At 37.8% G+C, this 21,611-nt stretch overlaps 1 protein-coding gene across 1 annotated transcript in view; it reads right to left on the reverse strand.

Moving 5' to 3' along the window:
• Nucleotides 1-21,611, reverse strand: part of UNC13C (unc-13 homolog C) — a 613,702-nt gene that overhangs the window by 53,207 nt on the left and 538,884 nt on the right. The window contains exons 32-33 of the mRNA XM_032593636.1: nt 20,540-20,620; nt 6,948-7,095 (exon numbers count right to left, since the gene is read on the reverse strand). Coding sequence (XP_032449527.1) covers nt 6,948-7,095; nt 20,540-20,620 — 229 coding nt within the window. The remainder of the gene's footprint in view (nt 1-6,947; nt 7,096-20,539; nt 20,621-21,611) is intronic.

The following is a 21,611-nucleotide window of genomic DNA, read 5'->3' on the forward strand; positions in this document are numbered from 1 at the left end:
CTTTGGGTGCTCTGCAGTGTCTAGCCCAGGGCTGTGAACGTATTTACTTTGAATAAAGGTTTGTCGAAGGATTTGTAATTGTATAAATTCAAATATAAGGACTATGGTCATACTGTATAATTTTTAATTTCCTGCATTTAATTTTCTACCATTCATTTGTTCTAAAATTCACTGATCATCTACTTTGCACCTAGCACATAGATTTCAACGATGAGTAAGCAAGGTCTCTGTCCTCCTATGGCTTACATTGGGATAGGAGAGAAATATAAACCAGCAATCATTCTATGATTCAGTGTGCTAAGGAGAGTTACAAAATGGTACTTATGATGGTGAAGAACAAGGGTGGTGAACAGTAGAAGAGGGAGGGTAGTCCAAAGCAGCAATATCCTACACACAGACACAATAGATTGCAGAGGAATGAAATCAGGCTATATTAGAAAAGGTTTTCGGAAAGCAGTATGCATTTCCTTACATTCAGCTTGACTTTCTATAATGTAATTATTCTCCATTAATATTTAATTTTTTAAAATGTTTATTTTTGAGAGAGAGAGAGCCAGCATGTGTCCAAGTGGTGGGGGGGGGGAGGGAGAGAGAGAGAGAGAGAGAGACAGAATCTGAAACAGGCTCCAGGCTCTAAGCTGTCAGCACAGAGCCTGGGGTGGGGGTCAGACTCTGAACAGTGAGATCATGACCTGAGACAAAGTCAGATGCTTAACTGACTGAGCCACCCAGTCGCCCCATTCCCAATTAATATTTAAAAGGTATCCTGGATACTGAGCATGCCCAGTAACTGCAACCAGAATGAGGGGAAACTGAAAAGTGGAGGAAGAAGTTAGAAGTTTGGGGATATAGTTTGTTGCTGACATGAAAGATTTAGTCATACTAAAATGAAAAGTAAGGAACCTGAAGTAAACTCAGTTATTCAAACTCAAGAGAAGAAAGCATAGGCTGTAGGAAATAAGAATACATTCTGATTTCTTTTCTGATTAAAATAAGTATGAGATAGGGGCACCTGGGGTGGCTTAGTTGGTTGAGCATCTAACTTTGGCTCAGGTCCAACTTTTATCTCATGATTCCTGAGTTCGAGCCTCATATCAAGTTCACTGCTGTCAGCACAGAGCCCACTTCAGATCCTCTGTCCCCTTCTCTCTCTGGTGCCTACCTCCCACTTGTACTCTGCCTCTCTCTCAAAAATAAACTTAAAAAAATAAGTATGAGATAGTAGCAAGGGCATTGTCTCTACCACTTATCTACATGACTTTTGCAAATTTCTTAATTTATTTGTGATTCCATTTTATTATTTAGTTGAGAGAGAGAGAGAGAGAGAGAGTGCGAGCGTGAGCATGAGTGGGGTTGGGACAGAGAGAGAAAGAGAGAATTCCAAGCAGGCTCTGCACTGCCAGAGCCCAGTTCTGCCAACACGGTGGAGGAGGTGGGGTGGGGGGAGGGGCTTAACTCAGGGCTTGAGTTGAGATCACGTCCAGAGCCAAAACCAAGAGTCAGATTCTTAACCAACTGAGCCACCCAGGTGCCCCATGTGACTCCATTTCTTAATCTGAGAGGTATGGATTCTGTTACTGGCCTCACAGGATTATTGGGAGGAACTGCATAGTTGTAGACAACTTACTTACTACAAAGTATTGCTCAGCATTACGGTAACCTTGTCTGACACCTGCCATTTCTACTTTGGGAAAGGATTCAACAAACTCAGAACCGTATCACATCACCACTCCTATTACAGTTATTTGTGTACAACTTTTTGACTGGACTGAAGAGCCTCATCCAGCTTTAAATGTTATCAGACCAACTGAAACATTTGAAGAGCCAAATATCATAAATTCTCCATTTTCCCCTGCACTGCTAAAACATTCTAATGTCTTGGAAGGCAGTGCTAGCTAGTTAAATTTCACTGTTCCAGGGATAAAACAGTGACATAAATCTTTTGGATGGGATTCTGGATCTCTGGTTACCTCTGAAAGGCTTATCAGCTAAAATGAGAAACCACTTCTGACTGTGCTTTCCAATCAGTATTAAAATGAAGATAACCAACTGGATTTTAATATTACTTCCCCATGTAAGCTGAGAATATTCCTTGGTGTTTTCACCCATTAGTGACATGCAGTAAGTCATTTCTTTATTTTGATGTCAGTTCTTTTGTCATGTAAATATTGTTAATGTAAGTTCTCCTACATTTCTGAAAAGAAGAGATCCTTGGGGTGCCTGGGTGGCTCCCTCAGTTGAATGTCCGACTTCGGCTCAGGTCATGATCCCATGGTTTGTAAGTTTGAGCCCCGCATCGGGTCTGTGCTGACAGCTCAGACCCTGGAGGCTGCTTCGGATTCTGTCTCCCCCTTTCTCTGCCCCTCTCCTGCTTGCACCTGTCTCTTTCTCTCTCTCAAAACTAAATAAGCACTAAAAAAAATGTAAGAAGAGATCTTTTCTACAGTGAGCAATATCAGAAGGGTTTTTTTCTACTTATGGACATAACTTCTATAGTTTTAGAACCTAATTGGAGATAATTATTGCTTTATACATAATGTGTATAGTAAAGTATATTCACAGATTCCAAATGTGAATCAGTGGTGATCTGATTTCCATTTCAAATGAAAATACGTTATTCTCTCCTTTAGTAGGAAACAGGTCATTAAAATGACCAAAAGTATCTGATTTTTTTAAATAAGCAAGGACTCAAAGATATTGCTCATAAAAAGTTAGTAAGAGGACAGATCATAGAATAAAACATTTTATCTCATAATTTTAATTCACATACTCATTAAATATATACATATATTTAATTACATATATATTTCTTTATGAGTCAGTTGTAACTTAGACATAAATATCCCTTTGTCTGTAAAGCTTTTGAGATTCAGATTACTCAAGCTATTATAAAAGCTCAGATAAGGAAACAATATGACACAGAGTAGCTCAGCAATTAATCATTCTGTACTTCATTCCAAATTGTGTTATCCACTGAAAAAAATTCTACTTACTATGTTAAACTTTTATACATTTTCCACTGTCTGCTACTCCATGAAATATTCAAAAAGCCCTTGATATAATGAAATAGCAGTTAGAAAAGTTTTTTAATGAATATTATAATCAAGATGAAGAAAATTTTGTACCAGCTTCTAACAATATAATACATCCCTGAAAAACAACAACAAAAGTATAATTTTTAAAGCTAACTACCCAATCTAAACTATTGGATTAGCTTTAAGGAAGAATAGATGATAATTATTAGAAATGCTAAAATAATTTTTAATATTATTACACAATACCTACAGTATTTCTGTATATTTTAATGGTGTAGAGAAATCTAAGATGCCTTCAACTAGAATTATTGATCCCAAATAGGTGGTGATGTGAATTTTGTGGTAAAAGCAAAATAAACATTTTTTTCCTAATAAAAATAAACTCTGGATATTCTTGACACAGTGGGGTTTTTAAGAGCACACATATATACTTTCCTGGACAGTTTGTATATCCAGAATACCCTCCTCTTAGTACCACCTCATGACTCAGTTTACCCACTGGACTTTCTACTTTTCCTGTCTTCTCAAGTCTAAACATTCCTTCCTCTGGGGTGCCAGGGTGGCTCAGTCAGTGAAGCATTCGAATCTTGATTTCAGCTCAAATCATGATCTCACAGGCTTGTGGGATCGTGCCCTTTATCAGATTCTGCGCTGACAGCATGGAGACTACTTGGGATTCTCTATCTGCCCCCTCCCTGCTTTTACTCTTTCTCTCTCAAAACAAATAAACTTAAAAAAAACCTTTCCTTCTTCTGACATGAACTGTGTTACAACACTTACCAGTTTTCAGTCTGATAAGAGCAGGGTGTCCCAATCTCGGCATTACTGCGATTTGGAGACAGAGAAATACGTGCACCATAAGGTATTTAACAACTTTCCGTGTCTCCACTCACTAGATACCAGTAACATGACCACCACTCCCAGATGCGCAATCAAAACTCTCAGGATATTGCCAAATGCCCTTAGGGGAACAAAATTACCTTATTTGTTACCTTATTTCCTGCTGAGGAACTGCCTTATTAAAGCAACGGTGTATGTAACATCATGTTCAGTTTTGACTATATGCCTCAATGTAGGAAACTTCATTCAGAGGTGATATTCAGTAAATCTTTATAAAGTTAATGCAGAATAAGATGGTGTTTTATTACTGCAGTTCATAGCTAGAATAATAAATATGTTATTCTTATAAAAGGAACTATCAGTTTTACTTGAGGACTTAATACTTCTGTATCTGTCTTGGACTGGTTTATTTCCAATATTTGGAACAGAAAGAAAAAATAAGATTTTTCCAAATAGATTGTTCTCACTTGAACTCTGTGGTTCCCAAATTCCTAATGGGACTCAATCCCTAGCAGGTTTTTTATTTTTTTCTCTTTTTTACTGCTAGAGAAAGATGATATCTAAATTTATTCCAAAACAAAGAAATCAAGGTGAAAATGGGAGAGAAAGGAGCAAAGAAAAAAAAAAAAACAGAAGGAAAAGAAATACATGAGCAAGAAAGATACAGTATGTTTTTCTACACTTATAATCTATTTATGAAAAAACTGAATTAAAATAAATAATTTTAGGGGTGCCTGGGTTGCTCATTCGGTTAAATGTCCAGTTCTGGATTTTCACTTGGGTCGTGATCTCATGGTTTGTGAGTTTGAACCCCACATCTAGCTCTGTGCTGACAGGGCAGAGACTACTTGGGATTCTCTCTCTCTCTCTCTCTCTCTCTGCCCCTGCTCATGCTCGTTTTCTCTCTCTTTCAAAATAAATAAGAAAAAGAAAAGAAAAGAAACAATTTTGACATTTTTTTTTGACTTTCCTATTTCTGTAAATAATTTTGAAGCACAGGCAAAACAAAGTATGCTGTCAGTCAGGTATCAGAGAGAAAAGCTGGCTAACCACCACCAGGTCAAGGAAGAACAAACTGCCAGCCCCTCAGAAGTCCTTAGTCCCTACTCCCCAGAGAGAGCTGCTCTCTTGACTTCACATAAGTCCTTTCCTTGCTATGTGTTGTCATTATACTGTGTATTCCTGAATACTAAAGTTTTTGGAATATTTTTAAATTTAATCATGCAATATATATTCCTTAGTTATCTGGTTGCTTTTATTGAACATTTTGTTTCTCCTTATTCATCCATGTTGTGTGTTAGGGCTGTATAGGTTTTCACTGTATGAATATGCCACAATTTATTTTACTGTTCAACTGTTAATGGACAGGTTTTGTTTTTTTTTGTTTTTTTTTTCCTGTGAATTTTCTTATATGTGTCTCTTTTGGTGCACATGCATACATATATCTTTCAGATTTGTGCCTAGGAGTTGAATTGCTATGTCATAGGGAAGGCAAATCTTCAACCTTAGTAAATAATACCAAACTCCTGGGGCACCTAGGTGGCTCAGTCGACTAAGCATCCAACTTTAGCTCAGGTCATGATTTTGCTGTTCTTGAGTTCGAGCCCCGCATTGGGCTCTGTGCTGACTGCTCAGAGCCTGGAGCCTGTTTCAGATTCTGTGTCTCCCTCTGTGTCCTTCTGCCACTCTCCCACTCACACTCTGTCTCTGTCTCTCTCTCTCAAAAATAAATAAACATTAAAAAAATTTAAAAAATACCAAACTCTTTTCCAGTTTATAGTCACACCAAAATTGATATACATGGGTAACTTTGTGTGCTGTGACATCTATGCTGGAAGATGGGCTATGTGCCTACAAAAGCAAAGGTTTCATACACTCAAATTTTCTGGGAACAAAACTGCAACACTATATGATGCATTAAAATTACATTCATATTTATAAGGTTCAGAAAATCTTGAGGGATGATGGATTCAAGGGAATAATGTTTTGAATATTTCTTTATCTCTTGACAATCCCTCATGGGCTCAACTCTTTTTTCCTTTCTCGAATTATCCCAAGATATAACCTGGGTTAGCATAGTACATTAAAGGGAGTATTTGTAGCATTTAATTGAACACTATCAGAAACCACAGTGTTAAAGACAAGCGAAGGACCTACCTAACACCTACCTTGGTACTACAGGCAAAGCACCCACCTTTGATGTAGTTCAAAAAGTTCAAATACCCATTAAGAAACACATAGAAATCTGGAGCATTTTCATCACAGGAACAAAAAAAAAAGCGTACACTTTCTTAGGATCCCTCATGAATGAAGACAGTGTCCTCATATTCATTTTTATTATTTCTGTGGTACAATTTGTTATGTTCTAGAGTTTGAGCCCGCATTTGGCTTTTTGTGACTCATACTGACATTTTCAATAATCTCTCAGAAATGCCTGATCTTAAACGCATATAATTACTAAAATACAATAAATCACAAAGCAACTTGAAAGAAAGGCTGCTTACTAGTAATATCCTAAAAGCTTAGGAGGTGGAAGTTGGCCACATGAAACAGACCTAAGTATCCAGTAAAATTCTTACCTCTTGGTCCATTTTAAAGTAAAAGTTAAAATTTCTCTCAGATAAAGTTAGAGTAAAATGAGATTTTCCTTCCTGAAACCCCAGAGCACGAGATTTTACATTTAAAGTCAAGATTTGGGGAGTTATCATCATAATTTGGAAGTTACCGAGAGCAGCAAACACTACATCTATCTACTGAATTGAAAAGACTATCACAGCCATGGGTATTCAAAACTAAGTTTTACTAAATTGTATGATGTCAGAATCACAGTCAACCACTCCATACAGTTTTAGTATTAAGCACATTCTAGTATTATGAAATATAAAATTATGAATCATGAAGGCCAAAACATGTTGATAATTTTCTATTAAACATAATCCTCAATTCTTATTGCTGGTTTAATTTATAGTAGTAAAAACTATTAATACTATTTATAATAATTTATACTAATTTTTATGTTGAATTTTAGTTGTGTTCAGCCTACTTTATTCTCACATCCAATTTGTTACTTACTCTGTGAGGTCTGAGTGTCTATGAATTTCTTTATCAAGGCATCAGTTGTCTGGGTATAAAGACTGAGAGCATATCTCAGAGACTGAAGATCTGGGCTTTTCTCCAAGAAATTCTTTTTCAGGCCATTTCCTCCTGCATGAAAGTATTGCTAAAAAGAAAAAAATATATAACATAAGCAGAAGGATTTAGAAAAAAGTATTCATGGAAGGATTTTTTTTTTTGGCTGTAATAGTGATGCTCAAATGGAATAATACTGTATGATCAATGTAAAATATCAACAAAGGGATAGTCCTACCACTTTCCCATTGCTAAGGATTAACCCTGTAATTCAGATTCCCTCAATATCTCTGAACAGTTGCTTTATATCACAGACCCCAGATCCTTGAAGCTTAAGATTTTTCCTCTCATTCAAAACTTGAGGTAAGCATATGGAATAATGAAGATACACTGATCAGAAGGCTTATAGAATGACAGGTTGAGATGACAGTTGTCAACTTGGTTATTAGTTGGTTTCCAGGACATAAAAAAATATCCGAGGTTGTCAAAATTTCACAAAGAGGGTAGTACCTGGTCACATATTTTCCAGATACTAGTTTGTGATTCTAGACCAGGTGTCCACTGCTCTATGTTCCTTTGCTCTAAACACACAATAGTGCAAATACAGTCTGACCTGAGGATGCAGAGTGGTCTTCAAGGTCCCCTGAACCTTGTGTTTGATAAATGTAATACAACATCCAATAAACTCAAACCACTACGAATCTATAGCTAAGATAATAGAAGAGATATATGCTCTTGAAGAATAAATATAGTCATTGAGGGATGTTAGCATTTTTCATACTGCAAATATTATGTGCAGAAATCACTTTGGAAGGCAGAATATATACAAATACGTGATAGAACTAAGGATATTTTTTCCTACCCATTTATAGATGATAACATATTTACAGTGAACTGTTAAGGTTAGATAAATATTTCTCTCTCCCTGTACGGACTGTACTAAACTATACACTCACTGCAACCTGACTTGCTTTGATCTATGATTCTCACAGAATGACATATTTTGAGAAAGATCAACAAATGATTCTGATACTCTCTCCTAAATGGGTATGTATCATCTCTTTATCCCAATACTCACACATTTCTGAGGTAAAACAATTCAATTAAATGAAAAATCGTAATTATCTTAGTATTCTCCCTTATTTGAGGGGGATGGAGAAAAGTATTCTGGGCATTTGTAGGCAGCTGAGTGCACTTTCAAAGAGTGTGATGAAGAGAAGATTTAGGGCATAAGCCAGAGAAAGTAGGCAATGGGAGTAGAATTTAAAGAAAGATTGCTTCCACTGCAGATACTGTCCCTCTCAGGGAGAAAAAATTATAGCCACTTAAAACTGCATTTACTGATTCTAGCTGGGTGTGTTGTAAAAACCCAAGCTGTGCCAAAAGCCACCTATGTTCATGTAAAGGAGGTACAGAAAAGTGACAAAAGCCTTTTCCTTTTAAGAGATGATGAGATACAATACTTAAAATCATCCTAACCCTAATCTTCCTATAAAAATGTTAAAATGGGGCATTTGGGTGGTCAGTTGGTTGAGCATCCAACTTTGGTCATGATCTCATGGTTTGTGAGTTCAAGCCCCACATTGGGCTGGCTGCTGTCAGTGCAGAGCCTGCTTCAGATCCTCTGTCCCCCCATCTCTCTGCCCCTCCCCTTCTGTGCTCTTTCAAAAATAAAAACTAAAAAAAAAAACTTTTAAAAATGTTAAAATACTTTCCCATGCAGAAAGTATTTATTGAGGATTATGAGTCCAGAATTATTTCAGGTGCCTTGATGGATCAAAAATTGTGATTGTTCCTTATTTCAGGAAATATGATATTTAAGGTGGAAAATATTAAATGGATGTATTGAGAAGGGAAGGTTCAGCTTGGATTTGACTATTTCCCCAGATCAGTGGAGGGGTGCTCTCTGGAGTTGTATTTATATAATGAAGCAAAGAGCCATCATATGAAACAACTCACCCTCAATGTAAAGAGCAGTTGGATAAATGGAACCAAGAATAGGCAAGCTCTCTGGGAATGTGGGGAACACATTCAGCTTCTCAGACTTTTTCAGACAAGCCTCATAGTTATCAAACCTGAGCACAAGTGCCAGGAGATTATGATAAAAAGAAAAGCAAGGAGTACCATCTGAAATCATGTTTTGCCACCTCTTGGGACTATTGAGAGTTATCAGGAAAAATTGTGAAAGACTTTGAAATGGACAAAAAGATCAGTGGATGTTCTACCTTGTGTACCATCGGGTTATCTATGCTTTTCATTGTCTTTGAGCTATTTAAAACTCTGTAAACGATAGAAAATGGATAATCATGTAAATGACTCTTGTCCATCGAAATGCAAATTAATTATTTCTGGTGGGATGCAACTGATTATTGTTCTGTGAATAGACCTTCTTAGCCTCTATTTGTAAATTGATTCCAGCCTTCCTTATTGCTCATCCTGTGGTTCTTGGAATTCTCCTATAAGCTAGTTGTAAGATCTTACTGGTTCCCCCATTAATGATAAGTCAAATAACATGTTTGACAAGTTTTATTTATTTATTTATTTATTTATTTATTGTGCGTGAATGTCCCAATTTTTTTTTTTTTAATTTCATTTATTTTGGGAGAAAGAGGTAGCGAGAGTCGGGGAGGGGCAGTGAGAGGGGGAGAGAGTGAATCTCAAGCAGGCTCCACACTGACAGCATAGAGCCAGACACAGGGCTCAAATTCACAAAACTGAGATCATGACCTGAGCTGAAACCAAGAGTCTGATGCTTAACTGACTGAGCCACCCAGGTGCCCCCACAATCCTCTGTTTTAAAAACTTCCTTGTGTACATAAGGCAGTGTGGTGACAGCATTCACAAGGGTGGCCATAGTTTTCACACTGACAGTTTGTGAGGACAGAACTATGGGCTCGCACTGACAGTATCAGTGGTGGTGTTTGCCTTCCTGCCTGTTCTCTCTGCTTCTATCCCTTAACAAATACTTATTAAACTTGTATCATAAACCAGACCTTGTGCTGAATGCCAAGGATAGAAAGCAGTAGAGGTACAGAAGTTGTTCTTAAAGGGATGATAGTTTAGTAGGAAATGTAACCAAACGGTCAATGAATGACTCCTATAATGTTACAGATGTAAGAAAAATAATTTGAAAATACAGATAATGGAGGATGCAATGATTTCCATTGGGGAAGGAGTCAGGAAAGGTTTCCAAAGAGGTGACATCTTCGGTGTTTGTCAGTCTTTTAGCACTGCCATTTGTACATTCAGCAGCAACTAGATCATTCATTACGGTGGAGGAGAGACAAAGGACACTCCCATTTATTTTAGATAACCAAGGGAAACCATGGCAATCACAGTATTACTTAAGAGGAAAAGAAATAATAGTTCTCATAATACAGTTCCTTGGTATCGTTTAAAATACACTGGTTGCTACTGTTAATCTGTTCTCATCCTTAAACTTGTGCTGCCTGCGAGCCACATGTTGCCTCTAGGCAGTAGAGGGCCTGGAGAACTTGAGATGACATTGTACCCTTAAAGATTCACAATGCTCATCAACATGTGAAAGGCTCTGAGACCCACTGTTGTAAGGAAATCTGTTTGACCTTTCATTAACATACCTGCCTTTTAAAATTATTTGGCTTTAGGACACCTATCACACAGGGCATCTATTAACACTCATGGGGACTGATATGTGCCATGGGATATGATTTAGGGAACCCTAGGAGAGAATCAGGTGACTAGACTTCATAGAATGCAAGATATTTCTAAGGGTCTAGAAGGTTTCATAGAAGAAGGGAAGTCTGAAGAGTTAGGCTCTGAAGGCATAGATTGTGTATTTGTTCTTTTTCTTTTTTAATGTTTATTTTTGAGAGAGAGGGAGTATGCACATGCAAGTTGGGGAGAAGCAAGAGAGGGAGAGAGAAACCCAAGCAGACTCTGGAATGTCAGCACAGAGCCCATGCAGGGCTCGAACTCACCAACCATGAGATCATGGACCTGAGTCAATATCAAGGATTGCACACTTGACTGACTGAGCCACTCAGGCTCCCCTACTGTGTCCTTTTTCTTGACCCCCTCATAATTGTATAGGAAGACCTGTTTTTAGCATGAATACATTATCTTGTAGGCCTCTGGGACATGGGGAACTAACCATCAAACGAAAACATAAACAAGGAATGAGTTTGTTCCTGCCTAAGGGTCCCCTAGAGTTTTTGGTTATGATACTGAACTGACCTGACTTCCTCCTTGGTAGACATAGGGTATTATGAGTCATTCTTTTAAAGGCTCTAGCAGGATTGTAAGGAAACAGTACAAGATGTGTAAGGGCAGAAATGATGCTTTTGTCTTTTGAGTGCATGGTATAATAAGAGATGTTGCAATACAAACCCTGGACAGAAGGTAGCAATTTTAGGAGAAAAAACAAGTTGCTTCTATTCAGTGAGTACAGATAAATAACACGTGCCACAGGCTCCTAACTCAAAGGGCAGAGGAAATGATTTTTATGGTTATGCAAATGCAAACTCAATGAAAATACTACTTTATAGAAGCCTTTCACAGAGTGTTCAGAACCTGGGTGACTGTTCCTGAGAACATGAGTCTGTTTATCTCACTGGCACAGATAATAAGAAAGGGAGCTGCAATTATTGCATACACCTTGGCATCTGGAGATTTCACATTCAGTTTGACTCTGTGAGAGCTCCTGGGAGAAGCAGGAAAAGTAGAGTTTGGGTTTTGCTGAGGCTTGGGTTTGAAGGATATAAAAATGAGGCTGATGTGTGGGAGTGAATGTCTTAGTTATTAAACAAACTCCACTATCCACAGCTCAGTGCAGCTTAGTTGACCTCCATTATAGTAAGCATTTTTTGGGGGGGGTGGGATTATATGCTAGAGAAGAATTTGTGTATATGGGGTTTTAAAGCCTGCTAGATGTTTCCCTTATGCATGTAAAAAGTGGATTTTTCTCCATTGGTTCTAAACAAAGAAAAAATGGAGACTCAGCTTCATGTTGTTCCTCTGCAACCAGTGGTATAAACAAAGAACCTCCAGCTTAATCTATTCAGACGTTTACTTAGAATAACATGAATTCGCAGAAAATAATTGGCAAAAGTAAGTTGGGACAGGTTATTGTCTCCTCATTGAAGAAAGGGATTTTTAATTAGAGAGCTGAGGACAGATGGCTATTCACAGTTGTGAAGGATAAGGATGTCAGCTGGATGTCATTCTCTCTACCCTTGGCCCTGTCCTGGCTGATATATTCACCATGGACTTGGACAAAAGCAGAAAGCATGCTTTTAAAATGTACAGTTCAGCCAGGCTTGATGTTATTGCTTCAAATGACAGGAAGTGGTTTCAGAAAGGTCTTGGTAGCCTGGAATCGTGGTTCAACATTTACAGAATGGGCTGAAAAAAAATAAAAAAGGAACAGACCTATATTTATAATAAAAAGTTTACTGCAAAGTATGGAATGGGGGTGATCTGGCTTTAATACCAGTAAAATTTCAGACGAGATTGGGTGTGTTCAGGGTGGTATGGCTGTAGACAATACCAGTAAAATTTTAAAAGCCATAAAGCTTTATTTTCTTTCAGGTTTAACATGATTTAATAAGTGATGGGGAAGCTATCAAAGATAATGAATTCTGATCATGCATTAATATAGGTAGACCGATCAAGACAAAGGCTGTGATAGAGCAACAGCATTCTCTGCTTATTAGAACATATTTGAAATATTTGGGTCATTATAAATTTATCCCTAGGCCTCATCATTTATAAGAAATATGAAAAAGTGGAGGGCATCCAAAGGTGGTAGACTGCCAGAATTTTGTAAGGTCCGGAAGGCATGTCATTTAATAAATGGCTGTTGATAAATTGGGGAGACATGACAGTTTCCTTCAGTGTATGAGAGGCTATCAAATGGAAAAGGAAGTAGAAATAAGGACAGAAGGACCAATGTAGAGCTAAAAGTACTAAACAGTTATTGGCTTGATACCTTTTTAATAATAAGTGTATCTTAAAAATTGAAGCTGCTACCTGTGAGTGAGGTCCCATCACTGGCCATTAAGTGGTGGCCATTTGACTATGAGCCAACAACATTGTAGATGACATCTATATGAGTAGGGAAGGAGATGTTGGATTCTGTTTCTATCCTGAGATTTTAGGATCTTTTCCACCTCTTTGACTCTCTGCTTTTTACTTTAAAATGTGTGAGAAAATGTAAATTCATCATTTTTTCTCTTTGCAGCGTACTCCATGCATAGATTATGTAACCTCAGAGAGTATCATTTTTTCCTTTGTTGAATGGGAGCAGAAACATGCACCCTGCCTGACTGTGGTATTGTAGGGATGAAATGAATTTTTCAATCTGTGAACTGTGGAGTTCTTTTTACTTAGAAGAAGACATGCTTAATTAGCAGAATAACTCCTGAAACTTGAGCCTTGCTTTGTTTCCTAAGCACCAGCCCCTCTTGCCAGCATTTACTAGATATTTATTTCTATGCTCCTGCTACCATATCTAACTTCATTGTGGCAGTAGAAAAACAGCCCTCCTGCCTGATTTTTTTTTTCCCCAGTGGAACCATGCTTTCTCATCCTCTGGGCTGAGTCAACTGTTGCCAAGTTCCAGTGAGTCTCCCCTTCAAGTGTCAATCATATCCATCTTTCACTTCTACTCCGAAGGCTAGTAACCTATCGATAGCCATCATCATTTTATGCATTAAATAACTGTAAATGATCTCTGTGACTAAATCTTGAACTATTCCATGCATTTTGCACATGTCTGTAAGATTTCCATTGCTAAAATGCCATATCTAGTATGCCATATATTTATGAAATCATCAATGGCTCCTCTTTTATAGAATACACTGAAGGTGCAAAAGCATCTCTGTTCTTTCAACCCTAACATTTCCTGAATCCTCATTTTACATGGCTTTACTATCCAAACCTCCAGTTATTATCTAGACCAGTCCCATAGCATAGTTCAGTCACCGACAGCCAGTCCTCTGGTCTTGTGCCTTTCCATGATGAAGTCCCTTTCCTCTGATTATGTTCAAGTCATGAATCTTCCTTCAGGAAAAACTACTGTCTTTCCAATCCAGCCCGTGGACTCCCATCTGTCCTTCAAGATCCTCCTCCAGCTTTTCCTGATCCCCTGAGCTCACACTGGTTGCTCCCTCTTCTCAATCCTTACCACTTTTTAATCTGGGCCCCTCAATTGGCATCTGTATCACCTGTTACATATCTTATACTGTTTTCTTTTTCTTTTTTCTTTCCTCTTTCTTTCTTTCTTTCTTTCTTTCTTTCTTTCTTTCTTTCTTTCTTTCTCTCTCTCTCTCTCTCTCTCTCTCTCTCTTCCTTCCTTCCTTCCTTCCTTCCTTCCTTCCTTCCTTTTATATTTTAATTTGCATCCAAGTTAGTTACCACATAGTGCAACAGTGATTTCAGGAGTACATTCCTTAATGTCCCTTACTCATTTAGCCCATCCCCCCTCCCACAACCCCTCCAGCAACCCTCTGTTTGTTCTCCATATTTAAGAGTCTCTTCTGTTTTGTCCCCCTCACTGTTTTTATATTATTTTTGCTTCCCTTCCCTTGTGTCATCTGTTCTGTGTCTTAAAGTCCTCATATGAGTGAAGTCATATATTTGTCTTTCTCTAATTTCACTTAGCATAGTACCCTCTAGTTCCACCCGCATAGTTACAAATGGCAAGATTTCATTCTTTTTGATTGCTGAGTAATACTCCATTGTATATATATCCCACATCTTCTTTATCCACTCATTCATCACTGGACATTTGGGCTCTTTCCATACTTTGGCTATTGTTGATAGTGCTGCTATAAACATTGCAGTGCATGTGTCCCTTCGAAACAGCACACCTGTATCCCTTGGATAAATACCTAGTAGTTGGGGCGCCTGGGTGGCTTGGTCGGTTGAGCGTCCGACTTCGGCTCAGGTCATGATCTCACGGTCCGTGAGTTCGAGCCCCGCGTCGGGCTCTGTGCCGACAGCTCAGATTCAGACAGTTTCAGATTCTGTGTCTCCCTCTCTCTCTGCTCCTCCCCTGTTCATGCTCTGTCTCTCTCTGTCTCAAGGATGAATAAGCGTTAACAAATTAAAAAAAAAAAAACCTAGTAGTGCAATTGCTGTTTTCTTATAAGTTAACATGTATCATTATTTAATTTTTAATGTACTTGAAAAGAAACTCCTTGAAAAGAAAACCACAACAACAACAACAAAAAGCAGCACTGCTTCCCAGAGGGGAGTCTCAGGGAGCACTCAAGAATCTTATGGGGTTTGTGCCGTTAGAGAGAAAAGATGCTGAGCATAGAAAACCAAAAGGCCAGAGGGTAAAGCCATAAGGACTTGGACCATTGCTTGGAGCAGAGAGTCAGATTTAATACTTAGTTTCATTGAGAGAGAATGAAGGGCCTATTAAGGAAGGAGGAAAAAAAAAACAATTGTAGTACACTATGTGAGATCTTGAGTAAAACAGTAGAAAGAGGCTCATCCAAAATAAACCAGTTTTCAGGTGATTTGATAGTCACATTTATAAGGAACTTTCTATATGGCAGGAGCTATTTTAATTGTTTTCCATGTGATAACTCATTTAATTTGCTGACAATAATTTCTTCAGCCCTATTATTTTTCCCATTGGAGTGGACAGTGTTTTCTCTCTTAATTACTTACTGTCCTGATACTCTGATCATTGCCAGTGATATAATTCCTCAGGTGGTTCCAAATATTTTATTTACATTTGTATTTACATCCATATTCTGATATTTGCAAAGTCTTCCACCTTAATACAGTAATGGGATTTAGTAATTTAAGGGTGGGTGGGGAGGAAAACTATTATTCCATCTGAATGGAGATTGAAAGAGCTATGTGTAAATATCATTTTCTTATATTAAAGAAAAACCAGATAGATTTTGTTCTGTTTATAATATTCTTCATAAAGCTACAAAACATAAAGCACTGAAGACCTGGTTGTTATTTCTGAGAAAAAAAATAGTACTGCTGAAATTAAATCAGGATAAATACGGTCTGTACCCTTAACAAGCCATTCCTTTTATAAGCCCAGTAAAAATTCTCAATTCCTCTAATTCATTAAATTTGTCATATAATTTGAAGATTTTTTATGATCTATTTTTACTGACTGATGGGAACATGCTAATGTTTCTTTACAAGTTTGCAGGAAGAATTTTCTTCCTGGTTTCATACACTATTTTGATAGCACTTACCCATCATCACATATTTTTGGAAAATCCATGCAGACAATTCATTTTGCAAACTCAGATATAATCTGCCTTTAACAACTAAGATTTATTTCTTTTTTAAGGAATTATTTGATAGATATTTTAGAAATTATTTTCCACCACAACTGGAGTCCTCGTGTATACATCAGATCAGAATATGCTACTCTTTCCCATTTACCTCGATGTAAGCGTCAGCATTTTGGTTCCCATCCAGTGTTCCTCTTTTTTTCCCTACAGTATTCAACCAGTCATGATCTGTTCCTCTACACTGGACTATTTGAAGTTCTCAGACTGATTCACCCCTTCTCGCATTCCATTCAAGCTTTTCTCTAGGCCTGCAATGACTTTCCCCCTTGCTTTGCCCCATTTCAGCCTCTCAATCCCAAAGCTTCCCTCTCTTTCCCCTAGTGAGTCACAGAGAATATATTACCCTGTCTACAGTCCCCAGCACTTTGTCCACACCTCTTATTTGATCAATTGTAGAGGTTGGTGTTCTTAAGTCTAGAGCAAGATCTCTCCTTGGTTTAGCCTCCTCCTTGCTTACCATATTTCCTACATACAAGTAAGCTCTCAAGTAATGATTTTTGAATTGCAATAGTCCAAACTAGGTAAGTGATTTTGTACTTCTCATGAGCAGCTGAATTTTAAATAATGCAAAAACTAAACTTACGATAAAAAAGATACAGAGAAGCAGCCACCAAAATTGCCTCATGAATAATGGATAGCAGGATAGTGTAGGACCTCAGTCAGGGTAACAGCCTCAGAGGCATAATATCATATGTCTTGCTATTTGTCTGAAATCCAAATTTTCAGAAATGGTGTTATCTCGGATTAAATATGTAATAAGTAAATTCCAAAGCTATATTTGAATAGATATTCACATTTAGTACAAATTCTCTCCTTTATATCCAAAAAAATTAACATTTCTAGAGGGCCCTAATTCACATGGTTATTATTTTTAGGGAAGTCTCTGTATTCTCCCTACATGATGTCAAACATCTGCAACATACATTGTAGAGTATCATGTTTGGGTACAAAGAACAAGTTGTTACAGGGAAATCTGGAGGGTTGGACAAAAATAAAACCAGCCAGCTTATTTTCTGGGTTTTTTGATTTTCGGATTTATCAGAAAATAACCTGAGGTTTGTTCAAGACAGGAATTTCCTTAAGTTCTTGGGATTCATGCCCAGGTCAGGAGTACCTATTGTTGAGAAAAAGGTCTGTTTTTTTTTGAAAGAAATCCACATTTCAGGGAATTTCATAGCAGTCCTAAGTCTTCCTGACATAAGGGATTTTTGGAACTTATGCCACATTCTCTCCTTTTGACTCATAACTGAAACCTGTGACTGGTATGACAAAATAGTCCAGTTAAAATTTTAGTATTTAAAATTTATTTATTTTTTTTTTGAGAGAGAGAGACAGAGCACAAGTGAGGGAGGAGCAGAGAGAGAGAAAGGGAGGCACAGAATCAGAGGCAGGCTCTGAGCTGTCAGCACAGAGCCTGACATGGGGCTCAAACTCACAAACTGCAAGATCATGACCTGAGACGAAGTCAGACTCTTAACCGGTTGAGCCATCCAGGCACCCCTAAGTTTTACTATTTAAGAGAGTTAATATTTTTAGAGCTTGAAAGATTTTAAATCCTCTTTAGAAAATAATATAAATAATTGAAATCTGGTATTTAATCTAGAAATAACTAATTTCTCTAAAGAAATATTATCCATTTTGGCCTGTGGCATTTTACCAATACTCTGTTAACAGGGAAATAATGTGACACAGAAGCAAGGACAATGACATTAGAGGTAGGAGTCCTTTCTCAGCTCTGCCAATTACTAGCAGCTTTCTGGCCTTTGATGGTAACTTAAACCTGCTCAGCCTCCATTGTTTAATCTATAAGATGTGAATGATAACTCTTGACGTACCTAACAGCCAGATGTTTTTAAAGATCAGGCAAGAAGATGTACATAAATGGAAGATATTTGAAAGAATGTAAACCACTATTTCAGTCTATCGTCTACAAACTCGATAGCATTTTCCTTCTTCATTTTTTATTTCTAGCTTATGTGCATAAACTGAGTTAAAGAAGAACCAGGATCATGTCTTTGGCAGCCTTTGTGAGTTAGCATGGGTAGCATCTGGTGCTTCTGCAGAAGAACATCTTTCTCATGAGGTCTCTGCTAGTATTACAGGGGTCCCTCTGCTGGGCTTCAAGCCGACCTCGAATCGCTAGCTATTAGAGCTGCAATTCTTTTAAGTAGTATTCCTCTTTTTCCTGAATTCCTTTGTAGTCAACAACAGAATTAGTGTTTGGTAGGATAATCAGTTGGGTAAAATCTCAGAATCAGACAAGATAACGGGAGTCCCAGCTTTGGCAAACTGACTACAGGGCCATAGAAATGAATGCCCAGGTACATGTGTTGGCAGATAGGCAGACTACAGACCAAAAGAGTCTCATAATAGGCCCAGTAGGTGTAGCATAGATGCCTGACCTCAGGCTCTGAGGTTCAGGAGGATCAGGGTCAGACCTGAGTCCTAGAGAACCAAGATAATGACATGGACCCATTTACTACTGGATCTTGGACACCAGCTGGTGGAAGTGTCTGAGACTGAATTAAAAGTTCATCCCAGATGACATGACAGGAAGATGGGGTAGTTGAACTGTCAAGATGTAGAACAAGGGAACTTGGCTGGAGATCAGGAATGTCCCAGACTTTGGGCATAACTAAGCCTGCAGGTAGAAATATTGATGTTAGGGATAAGAGCCAGGTCTGAATGCTATTCTCTTTTCATAGCACATATTTCCCCTTCTCTCTCAAAGTCCTACAGTGACTTAATAAAATCCATGAAGGGCTGTATTCAGTTTCTAAAACTCTTACTTTTTTCCCCGTGTTCATGGTTCACTTCAAAGCTCTTATTATTTTCTACTAGCATTTCCTAATTTGTAGGAACTAATGGCTATTAGTTCTGCTCTAACTCCACAGGTCAGTCATTTCTTATTCATTTGTTGAAAATATTATTTATTTATTTAAAATGTTTTTTGTTTATTTTTGAGAGAGACAGAGGATCTGAAGCTGGCTTTGCACTGACACCATTGAGCCCAATGTGGGGCTTGAGCTGAGGAACCGCGAGATCATGACCTGAGCCCAGGTTGGACGCTCAACCGATTGAGCCACCCAGGTGCTCTGAAAATAATTTTTTAAAAACAGCTGTTTTTGCTATTTTCTCTGTTTTTTTCATGTTTTCCATTTTTTCCCCTCAAAATGACTGTGCAAAATTTCCATACTTCCAGGTAACTCTCTAGCTGCAGCTTTAGAAACTCCATTGCTGTACTCTCACTGCCTAAATTCATACTCTCCAGTTCCCACCAGGTGTCACAAAATTCTCACCTCACAACTTTTATTTTGCAGTTTTTGACATTGAAGCAGGAAAAGATGGCATCTTATTAAATGCTGAAACTGCAAAATAAAAGCTGTGAGTTAACAGTTTTGTTAAGGTGCCCAATTGTTGCACAAGTCTCTTTTAATGAATTCCATAGTAATGTCTGTTTCTATCCTGTGAGACCATTCTGTGCTCTGAAAAGGGTTCATTGTAGCTAGCAGTTTTTGCTACACTGGTCACACATGCTTTCCCCAGTGAAGCATGGCGACAATGGACAGGGTTTAAATTTAGACAATAAATTTTCACTCTTCGATAAGCTTTCACATATAAATATAAAATGCATGTATATAAATATGAAATATATGTACATAAACAGAAAAGGAATTATGTGGAAACAAAGAGCTTCTAAGTTACATTTTGAGGTCTGTCCATATTTAGCCCATACCACAGTAACTTTTGGTCAACCTTTGGCTATGAAAAATTGATGCACACAACACAATGCCTTTGGGTTTTCTGCAGAAAATTAAATTATTGCACTTACTAAGAGAGAGGAGAAGATTGATCTCTTAAAAGCCATTTCAACAAGCATAGAAAACATAAAAAGAAATTCTGTTAACCCCAAACCTCCTGAAGCGTCTATTTAATTGAACTTTGGTGGGGGGTATATGTCTTTCTTTGCAAACACATGTTACAGCAAAAGTTTCACACACATTTTCTAGAGACAAAGGAAGCAAGTATAAGGACAGAGTAAGGTGGATCCTGTGGAGACAGTATGCACTCAATCTGACACAATCCGTATGGGAATATGCCCATACAACTATCTTCTGTATCTATGGATGGCACAGCACTATAGATAGGCATGTGGGAAAACTTTCTCTGAGGGTAAACAGAGGACTCTGGATGCGTGATTCAGGAGTCCTGTAACCTTACCTTGATAGTAGCCAGGACCACCTCCATCACAGCACACTGTCTTGGTGTCAGACCCTTGGCATCCTCCCGAATCATGTGCTCCTAGAAAACAGGGTAACGATTACTTATAAATTAACCAGTTCATTCATTTAACAACTATTTTCAAACAAAATCTGCATAATGACCACAGGGACACATTTTAGATGATTATTTTGTCATATATCTAATCAATAGCTACTCTTCAAAAAAAAAAAAAAAAAAAGAAATACTGAACTTTGATCCATATGGGGCTTTACTTTTCACTTACAAGTTGATGTTAGGAAAAAAAAGAGAGACCTGGAAAAATGTGCCAAAGTTTTTTCAATGTCTGTCACACTGAGGAAGATTAGTCATGACCGGGAGTTAGAAGGTAATTTTGGCTTCTTTCAATCACTACTGTTAAAGTCTACTTTAAATATAATGCCCCCAATTTAGTCTCTTTCTTGCATTCCCTTAATGCTTTGTCATTAGTAATGAAAGCCCCCAAGAGTTAACTGCATTTGGCTCTGCAGATTTTCAATATTTTAAAATATTTTTCAATATTTTAGAGCTGATTTCCATACTTACAATGGATATTCCTCATTGTTCACTATGGACTGTCTCAACCCATCATTCAAAGTTTTTAGGGAAATCATGGTATAAAGTTGAAGACAATAATACAAGAAATAGAAATCTAAGAGAAAAATGTTAAAAATTCCTCACTCCCCAAATTGATAATATCCCCAGAGCAGCCACTATTCTAGCCAACAACGTATCATATGCCAGTGCTGTCCTAGTGATTGTGATTTGCTGTTCAGTAAAAGAAAGAGTTTTGTCCTCCTGGAGCTTAAATTCTAACTTACCTAGGTGCCTCTATGCTAATTAAAGGAAAGGCCATGTGGGTGGACACAGCTCTGAGAATGAATGACTTAATGATCAGTCAGTGCCTTTTGTCAGTAATAACAGGTGCCTCTTTTTCTACAGGGCACAGCTCTACATCAACACATATGGTTTGGCAAGTGGAGCATGGGCTCTATTAGAGCAGTTTATTTGCTCCCTCAGACAGGCACTTGTG

Source organism: Lynx canadensis, chromosome B3, assembly GCF_007474595.2.
Source record: "Lynx canadensis isolate LIC74 chromosome B3, mLynCan4.pri.v2, whole genome shotgun sequence".
NCBI classification, from domain to species: domain Eukaryota; kingdom Metazoa; phylum Chordata; class Mammalia; order Carnivora; family Felidae; genus Lynx; species Lynx canadensis.